Raw genomic sequence first — 23524 nt, forward strand, 5'->3', positions numbered from 1 at the left:
AGTTGATTTTAGATTATTTCAAGTCAATTTCATACTTTAATATCTTAATTTCATAAAATAATGTTTATAAAATAAAAAATTGCTATGTTAGATATTCATGTTTCCTAATTTCCAAATACTTAAATATTTGACTTTTTTTACACTTTATTTTTATTCGATTATTTTGAATTCAGTAGCATAAACCTCGTTTAGAAATTAGAAGAATCGTTAAAAAAGTATTTTCATATGTAAAACTCGATATCAACATTTAAGTAAGAGAAACAATTTTATCAATATCAAGATAAATATTTGAACTCAAATAATAACACTATCAAATAAATTCACAATTATTAATTTATTTGATTTATGACTTATCTATTCCATCTTCAGTTCTTCTTCACCTGTAACTCCAACAACCAGCTATGGCAGTTTCTACACTAATTTCTATCCCTAAATTGCCCCCTTTATCCCAAACAAACAGAACCCAATTTCTCCATTTTGCAAAGCAAAGATCCCTATTTTATGCCCCCATCGAATGCAGCTCATCTGAGAACTTGAAAAATGCAGCTACAGTTTTGGGGGTTACTGGAATTGCTTTGGCTACATTAATGCTGGGACCTGCTACAGCATCTGCTTCTGAAATAGCTATAATGGGTTCTTCTTTCCAGTTTAATGAACCCTCTAATGCTCTCTCCTTACCCACTTGGGCTATTCATGTTTCCAGTGTTGTAGAATGGTATTTACTCTGCTATACACCATTGTTTCTAAGTTCTATTTTGTTTGTTTTTCAATTTATTTAGCATGAGTAGCATAAAGATTGCAACTTTAGGTTTTTTTTTTGGTATGGGGATGGGATAGACAAAGTTATTCCATGGATTGGATATATATGTGATAATTTATCCCTTCATTATAGTATGAATGTTGGAATAAATAATTCCGGGACTAAATACCCCTAACCAAATGCTGATTATAATGACCCCTTAGGTGTGTTTGATAAATAAGTCTGGTGTTTGGACTTTGGTATGTTAGCAGGAAAATATAACAATTTAAAAAAGATCATGTATAATCTAAGGCAGACAGCCAAGCACTGTAGGGGTGGGGAGGTGGAGGTGAAGGTGAGGTGTGTTGGAGGGCATGGGTGGAGCTAGGTATACCCAAGGGTGGTCACTTTGCTGAAAAATTAGTCAGATATTATCTTTTATACATGTACATATTCAATTTGGAACACTCTTAGCAAAAGTCTAACTTTGCCAATGTTGGAGAGTGGGGAGCAGACCATCCGTGTCGAATGCTACTCATAGAACTTGTTTTTCCTACTTCTAGTTCTACCGAGGTTCAAGATCGTATTTTCCTAGAGAAATATTTTCCAAAAATTTTGACCAACTAAACATGTAAAAATTGGAAAACATGTTCTCTTCTGAACCAGACACACCCGTACAAGTTAGAGCTGACAGAAAAGAAAAATAATAGTGCAAAATAAATTAGGACAAGGCAATATGTTTTTTTGTGCTTAATGAAATGACTTCTAATACTTTGTTTAATAGGGTTACTGCAATGGCTCTGGTTTGGCAATATGGGGAGAAGTCTGGAAATGATTCTTGGAAGGGACTCTCTTGGGGCATGGTGAGTAATGTGGTGCATGTTGATTTAATAATATGCATAAAGTCGTAACTTGGGTTAAGTTTTGTGCTTTATACTCTGAAATCTTCCGTATGTACCATTAGTTGGACAGTGACGGCACCTCAAAAGGTTAGGCCAAGGTGTTGTAACCAAAAGATTCACAATTTCAACTCTTATCCGCAGAGCTCCTGGCTTTTCTCCAATTTATGTTACTTACTCCCCCCCCCCCCCTAAATGTGCTAGTAGTATGAAATTTGGTTGTTATGACTATTTGTGGGTTATTGTCAAAATTGTCACTTCATGTGTTTGTCTCAGTGTATACACTTATACTCAACTATAATTTATAAAGCCATAGTACTGATATGTAGGTTAATAGAGGTAGCTCTTTGACGATATAGGGAATAATTTGGGGTTTATTGTGTTGAAGAAAGAGTCATAGGAAGGGGTGGCATTTGAGGTGCTCACATTTTTTGCTCCATACCTGCTGAAATTTCATGTATGTTTGTCAAAACACAATAATTATTACTAATTCCCTATACATTATAACATAATTGAGCAGACAAGGCGAGGCCATTGTGTGCTATTTGAGCAGCTAATTAAGTTTCTGGATATAAAAGCTCTTCTGTAGTGAAATTGCTGCTACCAGAAAGTTAATGAGTCACATATTTTCTATATTTTGATGAGTAGTATGTTTTGAACCGAAAAATTAGGTTATACTAAGTATTTGCATCTTAACAATATGGTAGACTTTCAAACTAGATCAAGCAGCCAGTTATCCATCCTAATTTAAAGGTTGAATATGCTCAATCATATTCTAGTGAAAACAGGAAGTGAAGCTTCTCTTTCAACTTCTAGGTTGAGGCTAAATATGCTTGGCCATACTCTAGTGAAAGAAGGAAATTAAGCTTCTCTTTCCACTTCTTAACTTCTATTCTTTTCGTAAAGGACTACTTTCTTGAACTTGCTCAGCCATGTTGTTTAACATGACATTTATCAAGTAGGAACATTTTCTGATGCGCCAGATAACTGGGCAGTCAGTGACCTGGGAGACTGGGAGTTGGCCTGTTTCGTCCGTTCTTTTTGTGATATTTTGGAACATTCATCTAAATTGCTGTTGAAATAACCCGTTGTAATAGGTTATGAAATATAGAGAGTCCATTGGAAATTAAAAATATTCCAAGAAGGGGACATGGTTAAGTGGTTATCGAACCTAAAACTGTGTCTTGATGCATGTCAGTTCCTTCTGAAAAATTTAGAGCTTTCTTTAAATTAACTAGGTAACCAATGTATTCTAGACAGTGTTAAAAAAAATGGAAGTCCTTATAGTTGTTTAATGAGATGCAAGTGAAGTAGCCTCGCAATCAATCATGCTATATGTCATGGAAAAGTGTCAATTAGGTGAAATTCTTGAAACAACATTAACTCGAGGTCGATAAGGGAACCGATAAACTTCAATTCTAGATCCACATGATTACTTATGTCCCCATGTATCTAATAAAAATTTGAATAAAATAAGAAAAGTATAAATATAGAGCAGTTTGATGCACTAAGGGATGGATGGCTCATTATAAAATCCTAAAGTATGTCTGAAGGGAAATGATAATTATTGGTGATCCTCCTGGTGCTTCCAACAGCTCCATGTTTGTATTCTAAAACTTTAAAGGAATTAAGCGTCTTAACTGACTTTTTTTTATCAGGTAAAGTAAAGTTTCATTAAGTTTGCATCCAGTGGATGCTGGAATTACATTAGGGAGCAAAAAGAAGTTTGGCTCCTTTACGGTGAATTTCTTTAAAGCGTCATTTGACATGTAATTGCTGTTGTTTAAGCTAATGGGGAAGTACACTGGAAACAAACATCCCATATCCCCTTTTCTAATAGTTTAAGAGTTTAAGTTTTTAGATGAGATGGTCACACGATATAACACTTTTATCCCTTTCCTCTTTTGGGAGAAATGAAATGATATCTAGGCTCTGGAGGTTTTCAAAGTCTTGGTTTAAAGGTTACCACATGCTATTGATATAGGTTTCTCTTCTTTTTCCCAGTGTTTTACCTGATTACATATTACCTTCCTTTTTGTACAATCTTATTGGTTCTTTAGCAGCTTATGTGTACAACTTCTTGGTCTAGGTGCCCCTGCTAGGTGGAGCATTTTGTGCCTGCACATGGCATTTCTTTTACAACTCCGAGTCCCTTGAGGTAAGTAGATCAATTCTTATATTTCCTTTGCAGTAGAAATTTCTACCATATGTGATGAATATTATGAGGTTAAAAAACCAACAAAAATAATATATGATCAATTACTGAAACTTATTCCAGATATTCAATGTTAACCTCAAAACTAATATGCCCCCCTACCCGACCCCGGGCTTAGTTCAAGTTACAGGACTTGTGACTTAGATCACAGGATTAAGCCTCGTATCCCTGAGTTTCGAAGGCTGCAGTTGGTCTTAAGGTTTGGCCCCAGACCTATTTCTCTGTCATAAAATTAAAAAAGAAACCACTTGCCAGCTCTATGATTCTTTTTGCTTGCTTTAGCCTTAAGACATCTGTGAATTTGGGGGGTGGGGCTGGCAGCGAACCTGAATTTGGACTATTCGTTACACACCCCTTAGACAATTGTTGTATTATGAAGGGTTGTGCTAAATTTTAAACAAACACCAACTAAACTGGAAGTAATCTTTTGAGCGAAAGAGAAAAAACAGTGGAAGCAATGGCTTAATGCTTCAAATTTTTGTTAATTTAGTCTTTCACTTTCACTCATTTGATGGAAATAGTAGAATATAATTCCTTTTTTCATAATTAAACCTGAATTCAATAAATTTACAAGAATTGAGCATTCAAACATGTCCTTTTTATATTCATTTTCCCATTTGAAGGATTTCCTAGTATTCTTACATAATTCTTATCTTGTTTTATGATTTTAAATTTCATGCATTTGATGCATGAGTTTCAGGTATTAGTGGCTCTACAAGCAGCTTTGACAGTTCTTGGTAATGCAACAATGTGCATCGCTGCATTCCGTATTTACAGATCACAGGAGCAATAAGGAACTATTGATCATTGAGTTTGGTTTACTTCCTCAAATTTCATCACTCTTTCAGTTTCCTCATCTACATGGTACTTCATTTGATTCCTTGCAGTCGTTTCTCTTGTTTACATTAAACAGAAACTTCGTTCATTGAAAATGTTAATTGATTTTGCAGAAGACGAAACATTATATGACGAACACTGTAACACATCGTACATAGTTGACACAAAGTATGTAGAGTAAGACTAAGTGTCTTTCCATGGTAGGAAGTAAAAAAAAAATTAGCAAGGAAACCAGTGTGGATTGAGCTGTCCCCGGAAGACAATTGTTCTGCCTTTTTGGTGACTGGTGAGTTTGTCAAGAAACTTTCTTGACTTTAGCTTCTCCAGTTGCATTGCTGTACATACTTTAAACAACTTCTTTTAGACATCTTAAGATGGGAATTATTGACTTTCTAGGAACTGTTGTTGTCAAATATCATATCTGGAATCTTCAACACTCTTGTTTATGTACTGTAACATTTTCTCCAATTACCTGCAGTTTGGTTGTATGAATACAACAGCATAGCGATTGTCATTTGTATCTTCTATTAGCATCGATCCTTGATCCTCGAGGGTATGGCATTGCATGACTATCAATCAATCTAATGCTTTAATCTCAAATTAGTAGGTTTGGTTGTGTGAATCCTCTGTATCGATCCCATTTTGCATGGAACTTTGCACATAAAACTGCAGAAATATAAAAGACAAACTGCAGCTAACTTTGTGAATTTTTGTCAAGATTAACATAGGGGGTGCTTGTTGCCTACCAATTTACTAATTATTTTGTATGATTTTGACATAAGTTGAGCTTAAATGGAGGAGCAAGGATTTATATAGCCGGCTCCAGCCTGTTCGAGACTTTTGAGACTGAGGCGTAGTTAGTGTTGCCTACTAATTTACCAAATTCACAATATATGTGCCCCCATGTTGCAGAGTCAACTTGTCTTAAACCTTGCATACTTAAGAGTAGAGGTAAATACTAAAATCCTAAGCACAAATTTAGGTCAATGCATAGGGATGTGTCTGTACCTTTAATAATACCTTGAGGCCCAAAGTTAATGGAGTAATTTCAAATGGTATTATGATTTCACATGCCATTTTGTTGACTTTGTGCATTATACTCTAACTTTTTAGTGGCTTACTTCTTCAAATACACACCAACAAGTTTGACTAGTTGTTACTTCCCTTAGCACCCAAAAAATTGATATTAAACACCATAACATTACTAATTTATTGTACAGTGTTAGTTTTGCAATAGTCGAAGAAATTTTTATACAGTCTGGTATATTTTTGTATGTTATAAAAAGAAAAAACCTTATGACAACTATTCGACCTATTGTGCGAGATCCTTCCACACAAGATTCTATGATTATATGGCCAACTGTAGCATCTGTTCGATCGCATGGTCAGACAAATATATTTTATTACGCTTATGAGTTGAATCGTAACTTAAGAGTAGGTATTTTCTATAAATAGTCTTTTTGTTCTTCAACAAGTCAGTATAATTTCACAAGTGGAGTCTAGTCTAGTGGTAAGATGTATGATGTCTTTCCCGGATTTGAAACCGACATTGATATATTGTTATTTTTTGATATCTTCTATAAAAGTGGAGTTTTGTAGTAAATTAAAGGAGGGATTTAAATTAATTAAAATAAACCTAATGTAGCCATAGAGAAGAGACAGTCTCGAGCCAACAGCCTAGACTTTTGAAAAAAAGTGTTTTTATCTTTCTTAATGATTTTAGTTAACCCCTCACGTGTTGAGAACCTTCAAACAACTCCTTTTCTTGGGAAAAAAGAAAAAAGGTTGTTTTTGTTTGGAATTATGTAATAATACATTATCCTAAAGTACATTTTTATGGGGTCTAAACCAAGACTAATCTCCTATTTTAACTGTTAATTACTTTGCTTGTTAGAGCATTTCTTTGATTCTTTCCCATCTTTATATGTACACCAATAAGTAAATTAGCATCCACAATCCTCGATAAAAATGAGGATTTGACAGGCTTCTGAAGATGAGGTGCATGTGATATTTTAGACGAATTTCACATCAAAATGTGAGAGATGATAATTAAAGAATTTTATAATACATAAACAAGTTCACGTGGTATGCATGTTTTTGAGACGCGTAAAGACAAATGTGTGCGGGCTTAGACTCAAAGTGGATAATATGTGTCATGATCTTGAGTTGTAACACGCATTTAAATTATTATTGTGAATGAGCAAGTTGAGAACAACAACTAATTAAGATAGCAATATTGAACATCATTTCACAGATATATGTTGACTTTCTTTTATTTTTTCTTTTCAATTTTAAAATGATTAGTTATCTCAAAGTGTTCACACCTCTCGCCTATATATTGAGAAAATGTCTAAATAAGATTTTTAACATCTACATTGTTTCCAAATTCCCTATAATGTCTATGAAGATAATCCACAAAATTCCAATTTTAATTTCCTTATTAATTAATTAAGGTTTAAACACTACAAAACACTTAATTTTTGTTACTACTTCCCAAAACAATTTGAGATGAAAAAATTGTCTAAACTTTATACTAAATTTTATAGTATAAAGTTTGTCAGATTTAGAAGTTTCACATATTCATCTGCTGCTACTTGGATTTGATGTGCTATTCAAAAGGAGAAAAAAGAATAGTTACTTTTTCCAGAAACAAGCATTCTTTTATTTTAATTCTAGCCTCGAAGAATAAAATCGTTTTTAATAAGAAATGTTTTAATTCAAATTGGTCTACAATAAAATTAACGACGGATAATTTTTGATTTTGAACTCGTAACGTATAAGTTAATCATATTTAATATTCAATTAATTAAACTATGTAATTTTTTTTTTGTCCCTTCATCTATAAAATATGTTAAATTTGAATTATTTTTAAAACTATATTGACATAACACATCAATATCTATTCATGAATATTCACAAGTTATAGATTGAATATGATTAATCAGATAAAGATAAGGATTGAAATCAAGATTTACCTTAGACCTTATGACAATGTAAAATGAAGTAATTTATGAAAATAACAACACACAAGTAGCAAATATAGCTTGAACAAGACATGTACACAATACAAAATTAAATATATTATTTTCCATCCACACATTTTCTCCTCTCATAATTTATTAATATTATAAAACAGTTATTTTGTCAATTTAGTAGTGGGTAGATGGGGGGTCTCTTTGTTAGAGACTCTATCAAACTTACAAAATTTCTTTTGAAATTCAAACATCAAAGCAATATTTTCTTCATGTAAAAGACTTGCTTTCTTTCTCAATTTCTCATTTTCCTCTAAAATACTCATATTTTCCATATAAAGCTTCAAATTTCTCATTTCCATATCCACCTTAGTTTCTTTTCCTTCACCTCTTTTCTTCCTGCAAAAATAAAACGTACTTTTAACATGGTATGTGAGCAAACAAAGAGATTTCATATTTGAATCTCAACGTGACGACCAAATAAATTGAGATATGATATAATTAACTACTAGTACTAATTAAGAAAAACATGTGCTTTTTTCTTATAATTTAAGCTTTTAAACGTAACGATTGCTTCGTAATATAAATTTTTTGTATTTACCTTGCAAGCCTATGAAGTTGAACTCGAGATATCTTTGGTCTTTGTTTTTTCTGCATAGAAAAATAAAGAGGACGTGATGAATTATTACTCCATTCTGTTGAACTTATACACATTTTGTTTTCACTTCTTGAGGTTTTTATTTTTCTTGTGAAGAGAAATATTGTGATGAAATGAATGAGTTGGAAATAATATGAAGGGTGGTGAGATCCTATAAATAGGTGGAATTGTAGTTTTCAATATGTGTAATAGGCATTATTTCCCCATGTGGTGCCTTGCTTATTTTTTTCCATTTATGATTTATTTTTTTAATAATAATAATAATATATTTTTAATTTTAATCTGTTTATTACATTAATATAAAATAATTTATAGCTATATAAGTATGTATTTATTATTTTAAATTAAATTATAATATTTTAATTAAATTAAATCAAATAAATTAAAACGACGAAAGTAATTAATTAGGAAAAGGAAAAAGAAAGAGAGAGAGTAATGGCTAATAATATAATTTTTCAAGTATAGTAATGATGACTAAGGTACTCATGATTACAAATAGCAGCAAACCCATCTATTTTCATGAAGAAAAAGCCTTAGAAGAGGGATATATTTCTCTTACTTATTAATAACTTCGAGGTGATTTAGTGGTTAATAAAATAAAATCAAATAATTTTATATAAAATTGTTTTATATTGAACTATATGAATACAAGGTAAAGATATTTATATGAAATTAATTAAATTTGTTCACCTACTATTCCTATTACTTATTCACTATTCACCTACATATCTGATTATCAAAATTTATTAGTTCGATTGGTTTAAATATATATTATATATGATATGTTCAAAGAAAAAAAGTTTTTTTATTATTTAATATTATTTACTTTAACAGCTAATTCAAATTTCATATCTTTAGTTAGACGTAGATACAAGAATTTGTAAGTCGAATGAATTTCATCTATTCTCTTCATATTTAGAAACTCAAACTAGCATATCACATTATTTTATTTTATTTTGTTTAAAAAAATATAATGATCTCTTTTACTTTTGACTTTTAAAAAAAAAAAATTCACACAGCATATTTAAAATTTTAAATAAAAACTAGATAAATAAATTAAATCGTGAATGACATTTATTATTCATACAAGAAACATTAGTAACATATACATTTTGTCTCTTGTTGAGAACATTTATATATGATCAGCATGATTAAATAAGATAGGTATAGTTCTTTTAAGAGTTTACCTATCTGTCACCTGCTATTAGTTCTGCAGAAAAAATTTGTCCGTATCGAATGTTTATACTAAATAACTATAAATTTATTATACGTAATTTTATAAATTTAAATACATAAGAACTATAAAGGACCACAATAGTTTAACTCTTTTTTTAGTTAAATTAAAATGTGAATTTAAAATTTAAAATTTAAAATTTATGAATCAAGAATTATCGTTTTATTTCAAAGCATAGTCATTATTCATATAATTTTTATTATTTATTTTAGTCATTACTTATATAATTTCTAAATAAAATTATTGAATTTATATTTATATTAATATGAAGCCTCGTATCACGTGGTCATGAACCTAATATCTTTACTTAAAACTATGTATTAATTTAAATTAATATAAAAATTTATGAATTTTAAATACTCAATAAAACCACTGCGATGACTTTCAATTATTATGCTGATGAAGTTATATAGTCTATCGTTATTGGTGCAGTACTCAAATACTATTTATTATGATACGTCTGGCATGTGAAAGTAATAAGTAGTAATATTTGAGATTATTATTATTATTATTTTAAAAAAAAGAGGGCCAGTTGGATTTAATATTATACTCTTCTGTCTATTTTACTCTTCCATGTAATTGAGTACCCCTTTTTGGATTTATTCTAAGTTTTTCTTGTGCAGGAAAATAAATATCAGACCAAAAATAATTACTGTAATAATAACTTGTAATTATTACTAGCAAAGAAGGATCTAGAATTTAGCGAGGTATTAAATTCAAATTAAGTATCATAATTACAGTTTGATTTAATTATATTTCGTAGCAAACTATTGCTATTTCTTCTCTCTCTGGTAAATCTCGCTCGCCATTTTCGGTAGTCTTTCACTCGCCTTCCTCGCTTTTATACAGACGCAAATATATAAAATGTATTTGTGTTTGTATAAAGCGCGAGAAAATTGTATATTTACATATATTTTGCGTTTCCCTTTTCCAGATCTCGCTCGCCACTCTCCCACTTCTCACTCGCCTCTCTCTCTTTATACAAACACAAATGTATGTGTTGTCTAAAGCGAGAGAAAAAATTATATATATAAATACAAATGCATATATTTTCGTCCTGTACATCTATTATTATACAAATGCAGATCTTTTCCTGCCCAGTATTTTTTTTGTCTTTCTCGCTTTATAAAAACACATATTATACAATTGTTTCTTTTGTATATGCATACCAAAATAGATTATACAATTACTTCTTTTATATATATATAGCGAAATTTACATATTAATAGTTACATCAAACATAAAATTCGTTATGAAGCGCAATTATGCATATTCTATAGCTATAACATACAAATATAATTTTTGTATTTACTATATATGAAAGTTGCTATATTTGAATCTCTTAATATATAATCATAAGTTAAGTCAGTAATTAAGATAGTTTAAAATTTATCTCGTGAAAATTCTAGACCCGTCACTTATTATTATAATAATAGTATTTGTTACTATTAGTTACATAGCTATAGTCAGATGGTGGGGTATTTTGCTTCGCTGGATTCTTAACTATTTGTGACCTTTCCTTATTACCACAGCCATTTATTTACGTACGATGAATAATTTGAGTACAATATTATTAATAAATATAATATTTTATATTATACAATATAATATTTTTTTAGATAAATTTAATTTGCGATCGAACTCTTTGCTCCTACAAACAAATATAAGAGAAATTTGGATAATTTATTTATTTTGTCATGGCACGTCCAATCTTTGTATATGCCAAAATTAAGGAGTTATTAAGGGTCTTTTAGTTGATTAATAATAATTAAACACGTGTGCATGCATTAAGTTAATAATTAATCTTATAATCATAAGTCACAAAGTATGATTAACTAAAAATGTCAATTTCAACACTAGGGGCCGGTCCTCTATCTTAGCTTCCTTTATTAAACTTTATTATATCACTTTATTAGGGGTTTCAATGGACAAATAATAAAACTAATTTTATAATTTGAAAGTTTTGCTTTTATATATCTTGGACCCTTGGAGGTGAATAAGGTGGCATTTATTCAACATTTAAAAAAGAAAATAATTTTCCAACTTGTCTCTATCATAACATAATTCATTATAATATGTTTGAACACAAATATCAAAGAGTCAAATTCAATCTTGAGGACCTTTGTTTTATTTTATTTTGAAACCCCATCTTATTAGGTCTCTACCAATATTTTCTCATCTATATTTGATGGCAATGTCTTGTGATTTCAAATTGTACAAAAAAAAATTTACAAAAAATTGTACTATTAGGTTTATAGAGTCTATATTCATATGATGGTGTACTAATAACAATGACATGCACTAGAATTTTTTTAAAATATTTTAGTAAAGTTTATAATTTACCTAAATTCATGGAATGCAAAAAATATCTTATTCCTCCCTTTTTAGTATGGGCCACAAAGAAATGGATAAGTTGCTTCAATTTTTCCAATTTTCATTAATACTAAGTTAAAGAATTAATTTCGTCTTCACGTACAATTTTTAGTATATTTTCATGGATAAAAGGTATTTAAAACTGTTATATAATAACTTGAACATCAATATGATAATTGAATCGAGCTAAATGGAATCAGATAATCAGACGCATGTCTCAGCTAGAAAAAGCGTAGAGACAAAGTGCATAGGTAAGCAAATAATGTTATTTTGAAGTGTAGCACAAAGCCACTCAAACCTTCACTTATTCTTTCTTTTACTACTACAACTACATGACCACTATACATTTATGTATATTATGAGAGCAAATTGGACTATATTGTATAATTTATTTTCTTTTGTCTATTTATCAATAGAGATCTCTCTATGTGTGTATGTGTATATGTTGTACTAGTCAACTAGGAAATTAACATGGCTACTTTTTCCATATTGTTCTTCTTCATTCTCAAGTACTATCTGTCCAAGTTGATCAATTTTTGTAGACCAATTATATGATGGCCTATACCTTCACATGCATCCACAATCATGTTACACCATGCATTTATATTGTAGGGTTATTTTTGAGGTCCATTTTAGTGACACACACCCCAGCCTCACTTCTACCAATAGGGGTAGTGTCAAATTTTAATAGGATTTCGTATTTGAACATCTCTAGTAGTGTCTGAAGTTTTATGTGGTTGAAGTTCAACATACATATGTGATTGAAGTTTAATGTCAATCATATGTGAACATCTGAAGTTTATTTCGAAATGGATAGATTTGTATTATGCATTGCATATGACGCATAATCAAATGATGGACCCAAAACCGGAAATCTTTGCACTTATCTGTCTACACGAGTGATATAAACGATCGATCTAGATTGGATTCGAATGAATTGAAATAGATTAAATTCAACGTCTAAATTTATCTAATATTTATTTGGACTAAAATGAATTGGACTAAGATGAGCTAAATTAACTTAACCCTTCCCACTCTTACCAATTTTTGATTTCTTTGATCATTTTCTTATAATTTACTTAATTACCAAATAAACTAAAAGTAATTAGTAAACTTTTTTTTTACCGGATTCCTCATGAATTAATTAATATACGTTACGTATCTACTTCAAATCGACTCAAATTTAGAATAAGTCTTAATTGATTGGGTCAACACGAATACATTGAGTTACAAAAGCGAACTTTTTTTTATAATAACTAACTTGTTATCTGAGAAATTAACTCCGTAAACGTCTTGAAATTAAATAGGTGCTGAGCAATCGATTGCAATACGCACTTGGTTACTACTTGGTTCATTATCAACATCATATATAACTGGCACTTCCCCACTAATTATATATCTTTTTCATAATGTCAACATTGATAATCAGAATAACTATTCAAGATGTAAATTATTACTATATTTGTGTATACCATACAAGTAATAATGAATTTTGAATTATAGTTCAGTTGCACTATTTTCATGTATAAATATACGTCTACACCTACCGCACTTTCTGTGTCACACAATTCTTCTTTTTATAATTTCCATTTTTATTTAAAATCTTTTTCGATACTAATTAATATGATTAATCCTTAACTTAATAGACTTAAATTTCCTCGAAAAGATCGAATATATGCGCCTAGTCTGAATATTTATTTGTTTAAATTTTTGTTAACGGTAATTTGTGCCACTATATTCACCAACAACCAATATATCAACAAATATTATATCAGAATCAAATATTGCCGGAAAATCCAATATATTGAATGTGTTGATCGACTTAATAAATTAACGATAAAAAATTGGAAGTCATTAAACATATATTTTTTAAACGATTTAATTAAAATCTTAGAAAAAAATTATGGCTGCTTAAATCACAGTATATAGTTAATTATCTATTTGGATTCTAAAGTGAACTACCAAAAAGAAAACGTGACTTTGAAGGGAAAAAAAAGGAAATTATAGTAAAACAAAATGGAAAAATTATATATAATGACAAATTAATAAATAAAATTAAATGTTATAATTATAACCATACTTTGATTTAATTGTATTATGTAACAAATAGTTTATCAGTCACCTCTCTTCCATTAACTCTTGCTCGTCACTCTCCCTTTCTTGCTCCATCTCTCACTTGCTCCCTCTCACTTTTATACAAACACAAATGTATAAAATGCATTCGTGTTTGTATAAAGCGGGAAAAAATTATATGTATATATACATATATTTTTGTTCCCCTCTCCCAGATCTCGCTCGCCACCATCGCCTCTATCGCTTATACAAACAGAAACGAAATGTATAAATTGTGTTTTCGTTTGTATAAAGCGAGAGAAAATTGTATATACACCTGCAAATACATATCTCTTCGTCCTATACACTTATAATTATACAATACAAATATTTTTTCTTTTGTCTTTCTCTCTTTCTCGTTTTATGCATACACAAATTATACAACTGTTTTCTTTCGTATATGTATAGGAAATTATACAATTGGTTTCTTTGTATATGTATAGCAAATTATACACATTCATGTTTGCTATGGAGCGCAATTATACAAACTTTGCTTTAACATATGAATATGAATTTTGATGTTTGTTATATGTGAAAGTTGTTCAAACAAAATAACAGAAAATACATTTAGCATATATTAATAAAATTTAAAAAATTAAATGTGGCAAGAAAGTATAATTTATGTGAGTTATAATTTATTTTATTATTTTATTTTTGTGCAAGTTTTCTAGCTCTCCATACAGAATGATAGTCTACCAAGGCTGTTTAAGCTAAGGCCCAACGAAATGAAAAGTCCAAGCAGCATTGACACTCAACTGGCCCATTTTGGAGTCTGTAACTGCTAATTTTGGTTACTTTGTTAAATTTTAGTCACTGCTAAGTTTTGGCTATTTTGTTAAATTTTAGGCCCAACAGAAACCACGAACCAGCATCACAATTGGTAAGCTCAGATTTTTATGTACAGTTAATAATTGAATAATTTGAAGTTTTATTCAATAAATTTATGTAATGACATTCATTCTAACTATAATTCGTTTAATAGATTGTTGTTACTTTTTTTCACGCTTTAAATAAATTGTTTCTTTTATTTTTATATATGATTAATAATCGAATCAAACCAAATCAAAATCGAAAATAACCAAATCGAAAAATGTACATTATACTTGATTTGATTTGATTTTGATGATTTTTAAATTAATTAAATTGATTTGATTTTAATTTTAACCAATAACTAACCCGTAAACGCCTCCAGCTATGAGACATCAAATTTTCATTTGTTTTTGTTTAGCGTTCTTCATTTCTAATATTATTTTGATTTGCTTTATTTCAATCGAAGCATTTTTTTGAAAATAGCACGTATGATTCTATTTTTCTTGATATCAGTTTCAAAAGTTTCACTGTGTGTTGTTCTTGCTGTCACTCCTAATTAATCCAACACGTGTACAATAATAACAAAACTAAAAGGCAAACACTTATGAGATCGTAATTTATAATTTTATTTTTTAATATTGTGATTTTGTTGTGTCATCATATCTATTGACCGTACGGTGACAAAGACAAATCAACTTTTGTACTGAATCAGCGGCCCTTAATTTACAATGTGCGGCTCGTGAACAGTTAGGCAAATACCAAAACCACGGCTCAACTCTTGCCGTACAAAACAAGCAAATCCATCTCTCTTTTTAACCCTAACACTAATCTCTTTTCTTAACACCCTACATTATCGAGCAAATCAACATCTTAAAAACAAGAAGCACCTTGTGTTACAACTTCACATAATACAGGTTAATCTCTTCACTTTTAGTATATTTTTGTTATAATAGTAATTCAATCTAGTACGACAAAAATATGTTTTATTGCGCGCTTGTATTACAAGTTCACATAATATAGGTTAATCTCTTCACTTTTAGCATATTTTTGTTACAATAGTAATTCAATCTAGTACAACAAAAATGTGTTTTATTGCGCGCTTGTTGAGCAGCTTATATTACAAGTTCACATAATATAGGTTAATCTCTTCACTTTTAGCATATTTTTACAATAGTAATTCAATCTAGTATAATAAAAATGTATTTTATTGCGCGCTTGTTGAGCCGCTCAAGTACGGGCAGCCTTTGACCCAAGGGCACCCACTCATAATCTTTTCTTAAATTTTATGTTAGCATGGTCAAATTTACTATTCTTTTCGTTTAAAAAAACGAATATGTTTAACTTGACATAAAATTTTATAAAATAAATCAAAGAAAAATAGATGATTTTTTCTGAAAGGAAAAAAAGATTAGTAATTTTAACCTTAGTACCTGTCACATAAATTAGACTCGAACCACTTGTCTAAATTTAGAATTTAGAATAGAGTATATATATATTAAAGTCTAAATAATATTTGCCGGCTCTTACATAACTGTTTGCAAAAATCCAATACAGTTTTCCTTTTAAGTTAGATAAGCACAGTTAAAAAGTACTAGCATTGAATTATATTTTGTCATTTATATGGTGTCCTTTACAAGTCCAAAAATGTCTAATTACTTACCTAAAATACTATACATAACAAACGTGTTTTCTTTTTTAAACAAATATTAAACCGTCATTAAATATTTACTATAAAAAAAAATATATATATATATAATATATATATATATATATATATATTAGATGGATTAATAAGGAAAATGTATTTAAAATAAAAAAGGTCATGTAAAGTTCGAGAAGCTGGTAGAACCATCTATCCAGGAATCTTCTAGAAGGCCCACTGGTTCATTTTCTTTTTCACTCGTCAATGACTATTCAGTCCTTCATTTTTAAGTCCAAAAAAAGAGAGTCAAGTCCTCTAGTGAATTATTCATACGCGCATATAAGGGTATTATCGTCTTTTCAAATCACATTCAGAAATTTCGCCTACTTTTCCTAATACAAGTTTACAACTAGTTCCGAGCTTATCCCGTGTCATTTATTACCAATTATACCCTTTAACATTACTTTAATCTGACTACGTCTTGAGGGTGAAAGTGTCATTAAACACACCCTGACCGTCTTAGAACTCTCTATATATACATTCACCTCTTACATTGCAATTTGCATAATCTATACTTTTTTTTTTTTCAATTCGATTGTGGCTGTTCAATTTTTTCAAATCAGAAGAAAATCATGGGTTCTGAAGGCAACAAGTTTAACGATGGAACAAGCTTCCCGCCGGCGGATCCGATTCTCTGTTCAAACGGTTGCGGATTTTTTGGTACGGCGGCGACGAATGGACTTTGTTCAAAGTGTTACCGTGACTTTAAGATGAAGGAAGATCATGCTGCGATGGCTAAAGTAGCGATGGAGAAACTTGTTATATCTAGACCTCAAATTGAATCGATCGGAAAAGTTGATTTCTGTTCGTCGACTACATCGACGGCTGCGGAGAGGCCGGTTGTTGAGGCGGCGACGGCGGAGATCGGCGGGAGTCAGCCGAATCGGTGTTTGAGCTGTAGGAAGAAGGTGGGATTTGTGGGATTTAAGTGCAGATGTGGTAGTACCTTTTGTGGGACCCATAGATACCCGGAGAAACATGATTGTACCTTTGATTTTAAAATCAAAGGGAAGGAAGAGATTTGTAAGGCTAATCCTGTAGTTAAGGCTGATAAAATCCAGCGGTTTTAAGCTGCTAAACCAAAATTAAGTTGGGGTTTGGAAGTTAATTTTTTTTTTTTAGATGATTGAAGGTGTTTATGGAGAAGAGGATTGGATGTGTATGAAAAGTAGTATATAGTTTTTGTTTATTTAAGTAAATAATTTGGTTCAATTGCTCAATTATTTTCATAATGTCAAACTCTAATTTTAAAATGGACAGGCTGCGTAGAATATTTTTTAATTAGTGTGCATCGAATATTGAATCGAACCACCACTTGAGTAAAGTGGTTGAATATTAATCGAACCACCATTGAATATTATATCAAAGAAGTACTCGTTTCATCATAACTTTTTGTGTACTTTTTCATCAATTTTCAAGATTATAATTAAAATTTTATTTTTATTTTATTACTTATTATAATTAATATTTAGTTATTTTTTATACAATTAATATTGATAAAAATAAAAAATTATGTTCAATTTTATGTGTAAATCTATTGTTTTTAGAGGGAGTATATTGAGTATCGAATTTTACTTTAAGATATGGATGGGCATAAATATTGAAGTGAAACTAATTTTGAATTTTGACTCAAAATATTTATATGATTCATTTAAATTTTTAATTTTTAAATATAAATATAATGTCAATAAAGTGTTAGAATTATTGTTAATTTATGTACAATTGTTTATTGTGAGTCCTTATATTTTGATTGTTCATAAGTTTATCATGGCATCGTGCTTGTTAGGTTGTTTGCTCTCTTCTTTATTCAATCAGCATTTCGGTATGGGAGAAAGTTTTAGGCTTTAGCAACATGGCAGCCATCTATGCTAAGAAACAAAAATAAATCCTTTGGTATTTTTGCTAAAAAATTATTCATGTCCTCTTTATTTTTATTAAATACATCATAAAATTCTTAACACTTTATCATATTTTCTTTTTATTTTTATTCATATTGAAAAATCGATTTAAAAATATCGAACTAAAACAAATTGAAGTAGAAAAAATTGAACCGAACCAATTTAATTTGATATAAGCTATGGAGCAAACTTTTTTAAAATCAAACACCGAAGAATTGAATCGAAACTTAGTTACATCAAACTGAAGAACCGTCAACCCAGCTCTAGTTTAAGGTTTGGATTATAGTTGATTTTAAAGTTGACATTAGGTCAGGATTAATTGAGTATTGGTTTCCTTGAGGTATACTACCTTTTAGATTTCTTAGGTTTCGATAAACATTATTTGAAGAAAGATAATTAATTTTGAGATAAGTATTCTCGTATTCTTTTTTTAGAAGTTCATAGATAGAATTTCTAGATTTCTGGTAATGTTTCACTAAATATTATTCCTAATAATTGATTATAAATTGTGGGATAATTTATTCTAGAATTAATAATTATGGTTGAATTAAGTTAATTCTATTTAGCTTGTGAGTGGAATACTAATCATAGAATAACTTATCTCGAGAAAAAATGTAAAACGATGAAAGTACTCTCTTAAATTTCTTTTATAAACAAACAACTTATTTTTAATGAGTATTTTTATAAACAAATAATTTGTTCACAAAAATTATGTCAAAGATCAAATGTATGACAAACTCAATAAAAATATAAATCCACATAACTTATTCATCATAACTAATTTCAACATAATTTATCTATCGTCCAAACAAATCCTCAAAATTTGTAAAATTTAGCGTTAGAAATTATAAATTTTGCTTGAAGTTTGTCATTTTACTTGTGCATAGACATAGGTCATAAATTTTCTTAGATAAATGTACTTGGTGATGGGCTGCTAGAGCATACAATAGTCTAAACTGGTGTTGGGCTTTGCTTCTAATGATACAATTCATCATTATAAAGTACATTTTACATAAATATCATTAATGCTAAAAGTTAATTATATCATGTTTCTATTTTTTTCAAAATAATAAAAGTTTTTAAAAAATTTCGGATACATCACTCAACGTTCCAATACATCACATCTTGATTTCGAATACATCACTCTTCGATACATTATATTCTCATACACCGCTCAATGCTCTAGTACACCGCGTCTCGATACATTATCTTTGTTGATGCAAGATATATCTGTCTTGATACATCATGTAAGAGTGATGTATCCGACAATACGAGAGAGTTATCATTTTTACGATTTTTTAAAGTATAATTTACATAAATCCCATAGTGTTGAGAGCTAATTACATCATTTTTCTATTTTTTTTCAAATTATAAAAACTCCTTATATTTTATGAATTTCGAATATATCACTGGACTTCCAGATACATCAACAGACATCCAAATAACATAGGGAAGTGATGTACCCCAAAAAAGGGATAGGAATGTATCAGTGGGAGGGGAGTGATGTATCCGACAAGATTTTTTTTATTTTTTCAAATGGTAAGAAATTTTAGAGATTATGGTAAAATAAAATATTTATTTGTATAACATTTTATTTTTTAAAATGATTTAAAAAATTATAAATAAAATAAATTGTGTATTTTGATAATTTTTGATGTTATAAAATAAAACAGTATTGAAGTTTGAATATGAATGGAATACAAAGGGGTTATGTAATTTTTCTCACAATATGAATGTCTTCAAAAAGTTTCTTTTTAAAGATTTTGTTAAATTTCCACTTCCAATAAAGGAAGTCTTTACAACTGGCTACTTTATTAGCTTTATCCTGCAACCTTCAATTGTTCCAATTATTCGAACGATCACAATTCAAAACTTTATATATTTTTTTTTCAAATTTGAATTGCATTTAAAATCTTTGCAATTTTGTTTTGATCTTCAACACATTGTATCATACTTTCACTAGTCAAAATTTTAAGTTTTCATCACTTTTGTGCTCAAATTATTTAGGGATATTCTCGAGGAAGTGTTAACATTTGATCTCATCTATTATCGAAATTTATAATTTATTCCTTTCATGGAATATAGTGAGAAATAATGAAATATTAAAGATATAGCCCTCGTGGCCTACTATTAAACTATAGTATTGTCACTAACAACACTTTTTTTTCCTTTTCTTTTTCCATCTCAAGTTGAGATTACATGCATGCACCGTGACTCTGATCTGATGATAAGTTGCAAATTTTTAATATTAATACTCACTCCGTTTTATTTTATTTATCATATTTCTATTTGAAACGATATTTAAGAAAGTAAAGGATATTTTGAAATTTTGTAACAAATGTTCAAAATGTCCTTCAACTAGTTTTGTGGTATTAAATGTCCATATAGTTTTTTTTTGTCAGCTTTAATTTGCACCTATATTTCAACTGAAAAAATTAAAAAGATGATAAAGGATTTACTTTTTAATGGATCAGAGAATTGATTTGCTTTGAAGTGGTCTACGACCTAAAATATTCAAAGATTGGACCACAAGTTGAAATTACAGGATTGTCATAACCTATTTTAATAGTAAAAGTAATGAGATATAGACATATGTGGAAAAAAATTATTTTAATAGGGAAAGTAATGAGATATAGATATATGTGAAAAAAAGATTATCGAGCTTATTAAAAAGAAATACATGTATAATAGTCATCATCACATGAATATTATTGAAGATTATAAATATTTACTAAAAAACAATAAGATCATTATTATTATGTGTAATTGGAGTTAGGAGCATGACAAAACTAGATTACTATAGGAAGCGATTGGCATGATATCTAGAACCTGATGAATTTAGTTCGAATCTTATATTTATAACATTATGATATTTGGGTCTAACTCAATCCTAAAGCTCATGATGGGAGGTTTGTTTGAGTGTATATAAGGAAATCAATTTCTCGTCCTCTACCGATGTGAGACTTCTTAACACTCTTCCGCACGCCCATACGTCAATTGGAGTGTCAACACTGATAAATAGGTGCCAAACATCTGGCTCCGATGTTATGTAAATAATTGACATCTTGGATTAACTAAACCCCAAAAGCTAGTTTATGAGGAGAGATTTGTCCAAGTTCATATAAGGAGATCAATTTTCCATCCTCTATCGATGTGAGACTTCTTAACATCATTTACAACTATAACATATCCAAGTGTAGTTTTTCAAAGTGGAATAAGGAGAGGATAGCGTGTACGCAGATTTTATCTCTATCTCAGAGCTGAGGTAAAAAGTTTGTTTCCAGTAAACCTCCACAATTCAAATCTTATATTTATCCTATAAAATATGTTATACGTATAAAAATTATATTAGCTAATAAATTTTAAACCTTGATTCCGCCTATTCAATTTAAAAAATTTCTCAAACTTTTCAACTTCATATTTATTGCTTTCACTTCATAGGAAAGAAATGTTGGAGTAGCTTTAAATATGGATAGCTAACTAGTTTATCTGCAAAAGCAAGAAGTATACATCTCCTCATAAAAGTAATGTATCACCATCACAATATAGTTTTCTTGCTTCAATTAAGTTACACTTATCTATCATCATAAGTTGGTCCAAAAAAAAAAAAAGAAGTAAAATTCAACCACTTGAATTGGGAAAATTTAAAGGGGCACAAATTGCTTTAGTCAATATCATACTTAATTAAGCTATAATGTGGTTAGATTAATTAGGTTAGAAGTAATAAGGATTGAAAGAACTTCTAACCTATTTTTTGACACATAATTAATAATGTTCCTTTTCACAACTCATTTGCCTTAAAAATCAATCATACAAATGGTACATATATATCTATTATCTTTGTACTATCACCAACCATGTTCATAAAATAACTGTACCTTGCTAGACCAAAAAAATATCATCTTCTAGTAGAATGTTCTATTCCTTGTTTATATATATATATATATATATATTAAATTTTCAACTTCTTTAATGATATTTTTTTCTATTTTAATTTGTTTGTCTGATTTATTTAATACATAGTTTTAAGAAAGTAAAGAAATCTTTTGAGTCTTGTGTTTTTAAACATTTTATGTGAAAAGTTTAGAATCAATTAAGAGTTACCAAAAAAAAAAGAAATATTCTTTCTAAAGGACTAAAAAAGAGTAATACAAACAAATTGAAAAGAAAAGAATAACTGCTAAAATTGTGGAGCATATAACAATAATCCTAGTTACGGAATATGATTTTCAAAAATTGAAAAATACTTTGCACAAAAAATTCCTTATTATTGATAAACTTATAAAGTCTTTTGAGGAAAATTCATATTATTATTCTCTTGTTATCTTTGTTATTAATATTAGGGCTAATGCACAAGTACCCCATGAATCTATGTTCGAAATCTCAGAGACACACTTATACTATACTAAGATCCTATTACCCCTGAACTTATTTTATTAATAATTTTCTACCCTTTTTTGTCCTACGTGCACGTTGATTGATTTTTTTTCAAGCTAGTATCATGTAGGCCGAAAAGGGGTAGAAAATTACTTATAAAATAAGTTTAGAAGGTAATAGGACCTTAGTATAGTATAAGTGTCTCTGAAATTTCGGGACAGAGGTTTATGAAATATTTGTGCATTTTCCCTTAATATTAAATACTTGGTATATATTTATTTATTTATTTATTTTTGTTATGGGTGGACCATAAAATAGTTAGTTTGTACCTTGCGGTTGGTGGCTTGGGGCGCACCCATGGCCTAATTTTTTAAAGGCAATTTTATTTACATTAGATATAAATTATACTTGTTGATTATTTTTATAATATACAAAAGGGGCATACTTGAACTATGTTTTGTAGTTGTCCCTACAATGATTAGGAGCAAAATATAAGAAAAAAAGATCAGGTCAATTCATAAGTTTTTGAATTAGATCATCATTAGATATGAAATAGACATGGTCATTTTTATATTTATATGATTATTAATTAATAACAAAGGAAATAAACTTGGCTAGAGAAGATTTTTAGGAGAGATAGAGGACAACTTAGAAAAATAAAATATATTTACATGAGTTTGTAGGAGTAATAATAATAA

At 29.4% G+C, this 23524-nt stretch overlaps 2 protein-coding genes across 2 annotated transcripts; both read left to right on the top strand.

The window, feature by feature from the left end:
• The first annotated feature begins 239 nt into the window (after positions 1–239).
• On the top strand, positions 240–5210 carry LOC101259562 (uncharacterized). Its single transcript, XM_004245646.5, has 5 exons — positions 240–715; positions 1524–1602; positions 3728–3796; positions 4554–4717; positions 4804–5210. The coding sequence occupies exons 1-4, from the start codon at positions 402–404 to the stop codon at positions 4644–4646; spliced, it is 555 nt and encodes a 184-aa protein (XP_004245694.1). The 5' UTR covers positions 240–401; the 3' UTR covers positions 4647–4717; positions 4804–5210.
• Positions 5211–15696: 10486 nt separating this feature from the next.
• On the top strand, positions 15697–17771 carry LOC101258980 (stress-associated protein 6). Its single transcript, XM_069288621.1, has one exon. The coding sequence runs from the start codon at positions 17124–17126 to the stop codon at positions 17619–17621; it is 498 nt and encodes a 165-aa protein (XP_069144722.1). The 5' UTR covers positions 15697–17123; the 3' UTR covers positions 17622–17771.
• The last annotated feature ends 5753 nt before the right edge of the window (positions 17772–23524 follow it).

This window comes from Solanum lycopersicum, chromosome 8, assembly GCF_036512215.1.
Source record: "Solanum lycopersicum chromosome 8, SLM_r2.1".
In the NCBI taxonomy this organism is placed as follows: domain Eukaryota; kingdom Viridiplantae; phylum Streptophyta; class Magnoliopsida; order Solanales; family Solanaceae; genus Solanum; species Solanum lycopersicum.

Bases quoted from the DNA above. Each gene is read 5' to 3' on its own strand.
- LOC101259562 (XM_004245646.5), top strand. From the start codon at position 402: ATGGCAGTTTCTACACTAATTTCTATCCCTAAATTGCCCCCTTTATCC. The intron at 1,603-3,727 runs GTGAGTAATGTG...TTCTTGGTCTAG, and splicing joins AGGGACTCTCTTGGGGCATG to GTGCCCCTGCTAGGTGGAGC. The intron at 3,797-4,553 runs GTAAGTAGATCA...CATGAGTTTCAG, and splicing joins ACAACTCCGAGTCCCTTGAG to GTATTAGTGGCTCTACAAGC.
- LOC101258980 (XM_069288621.1), top strand. From the start codon at position 17,124: ATGGGTTCTGAAGGCAACAAGTTTAACGATGGAACAAGCTTCCCGCCG.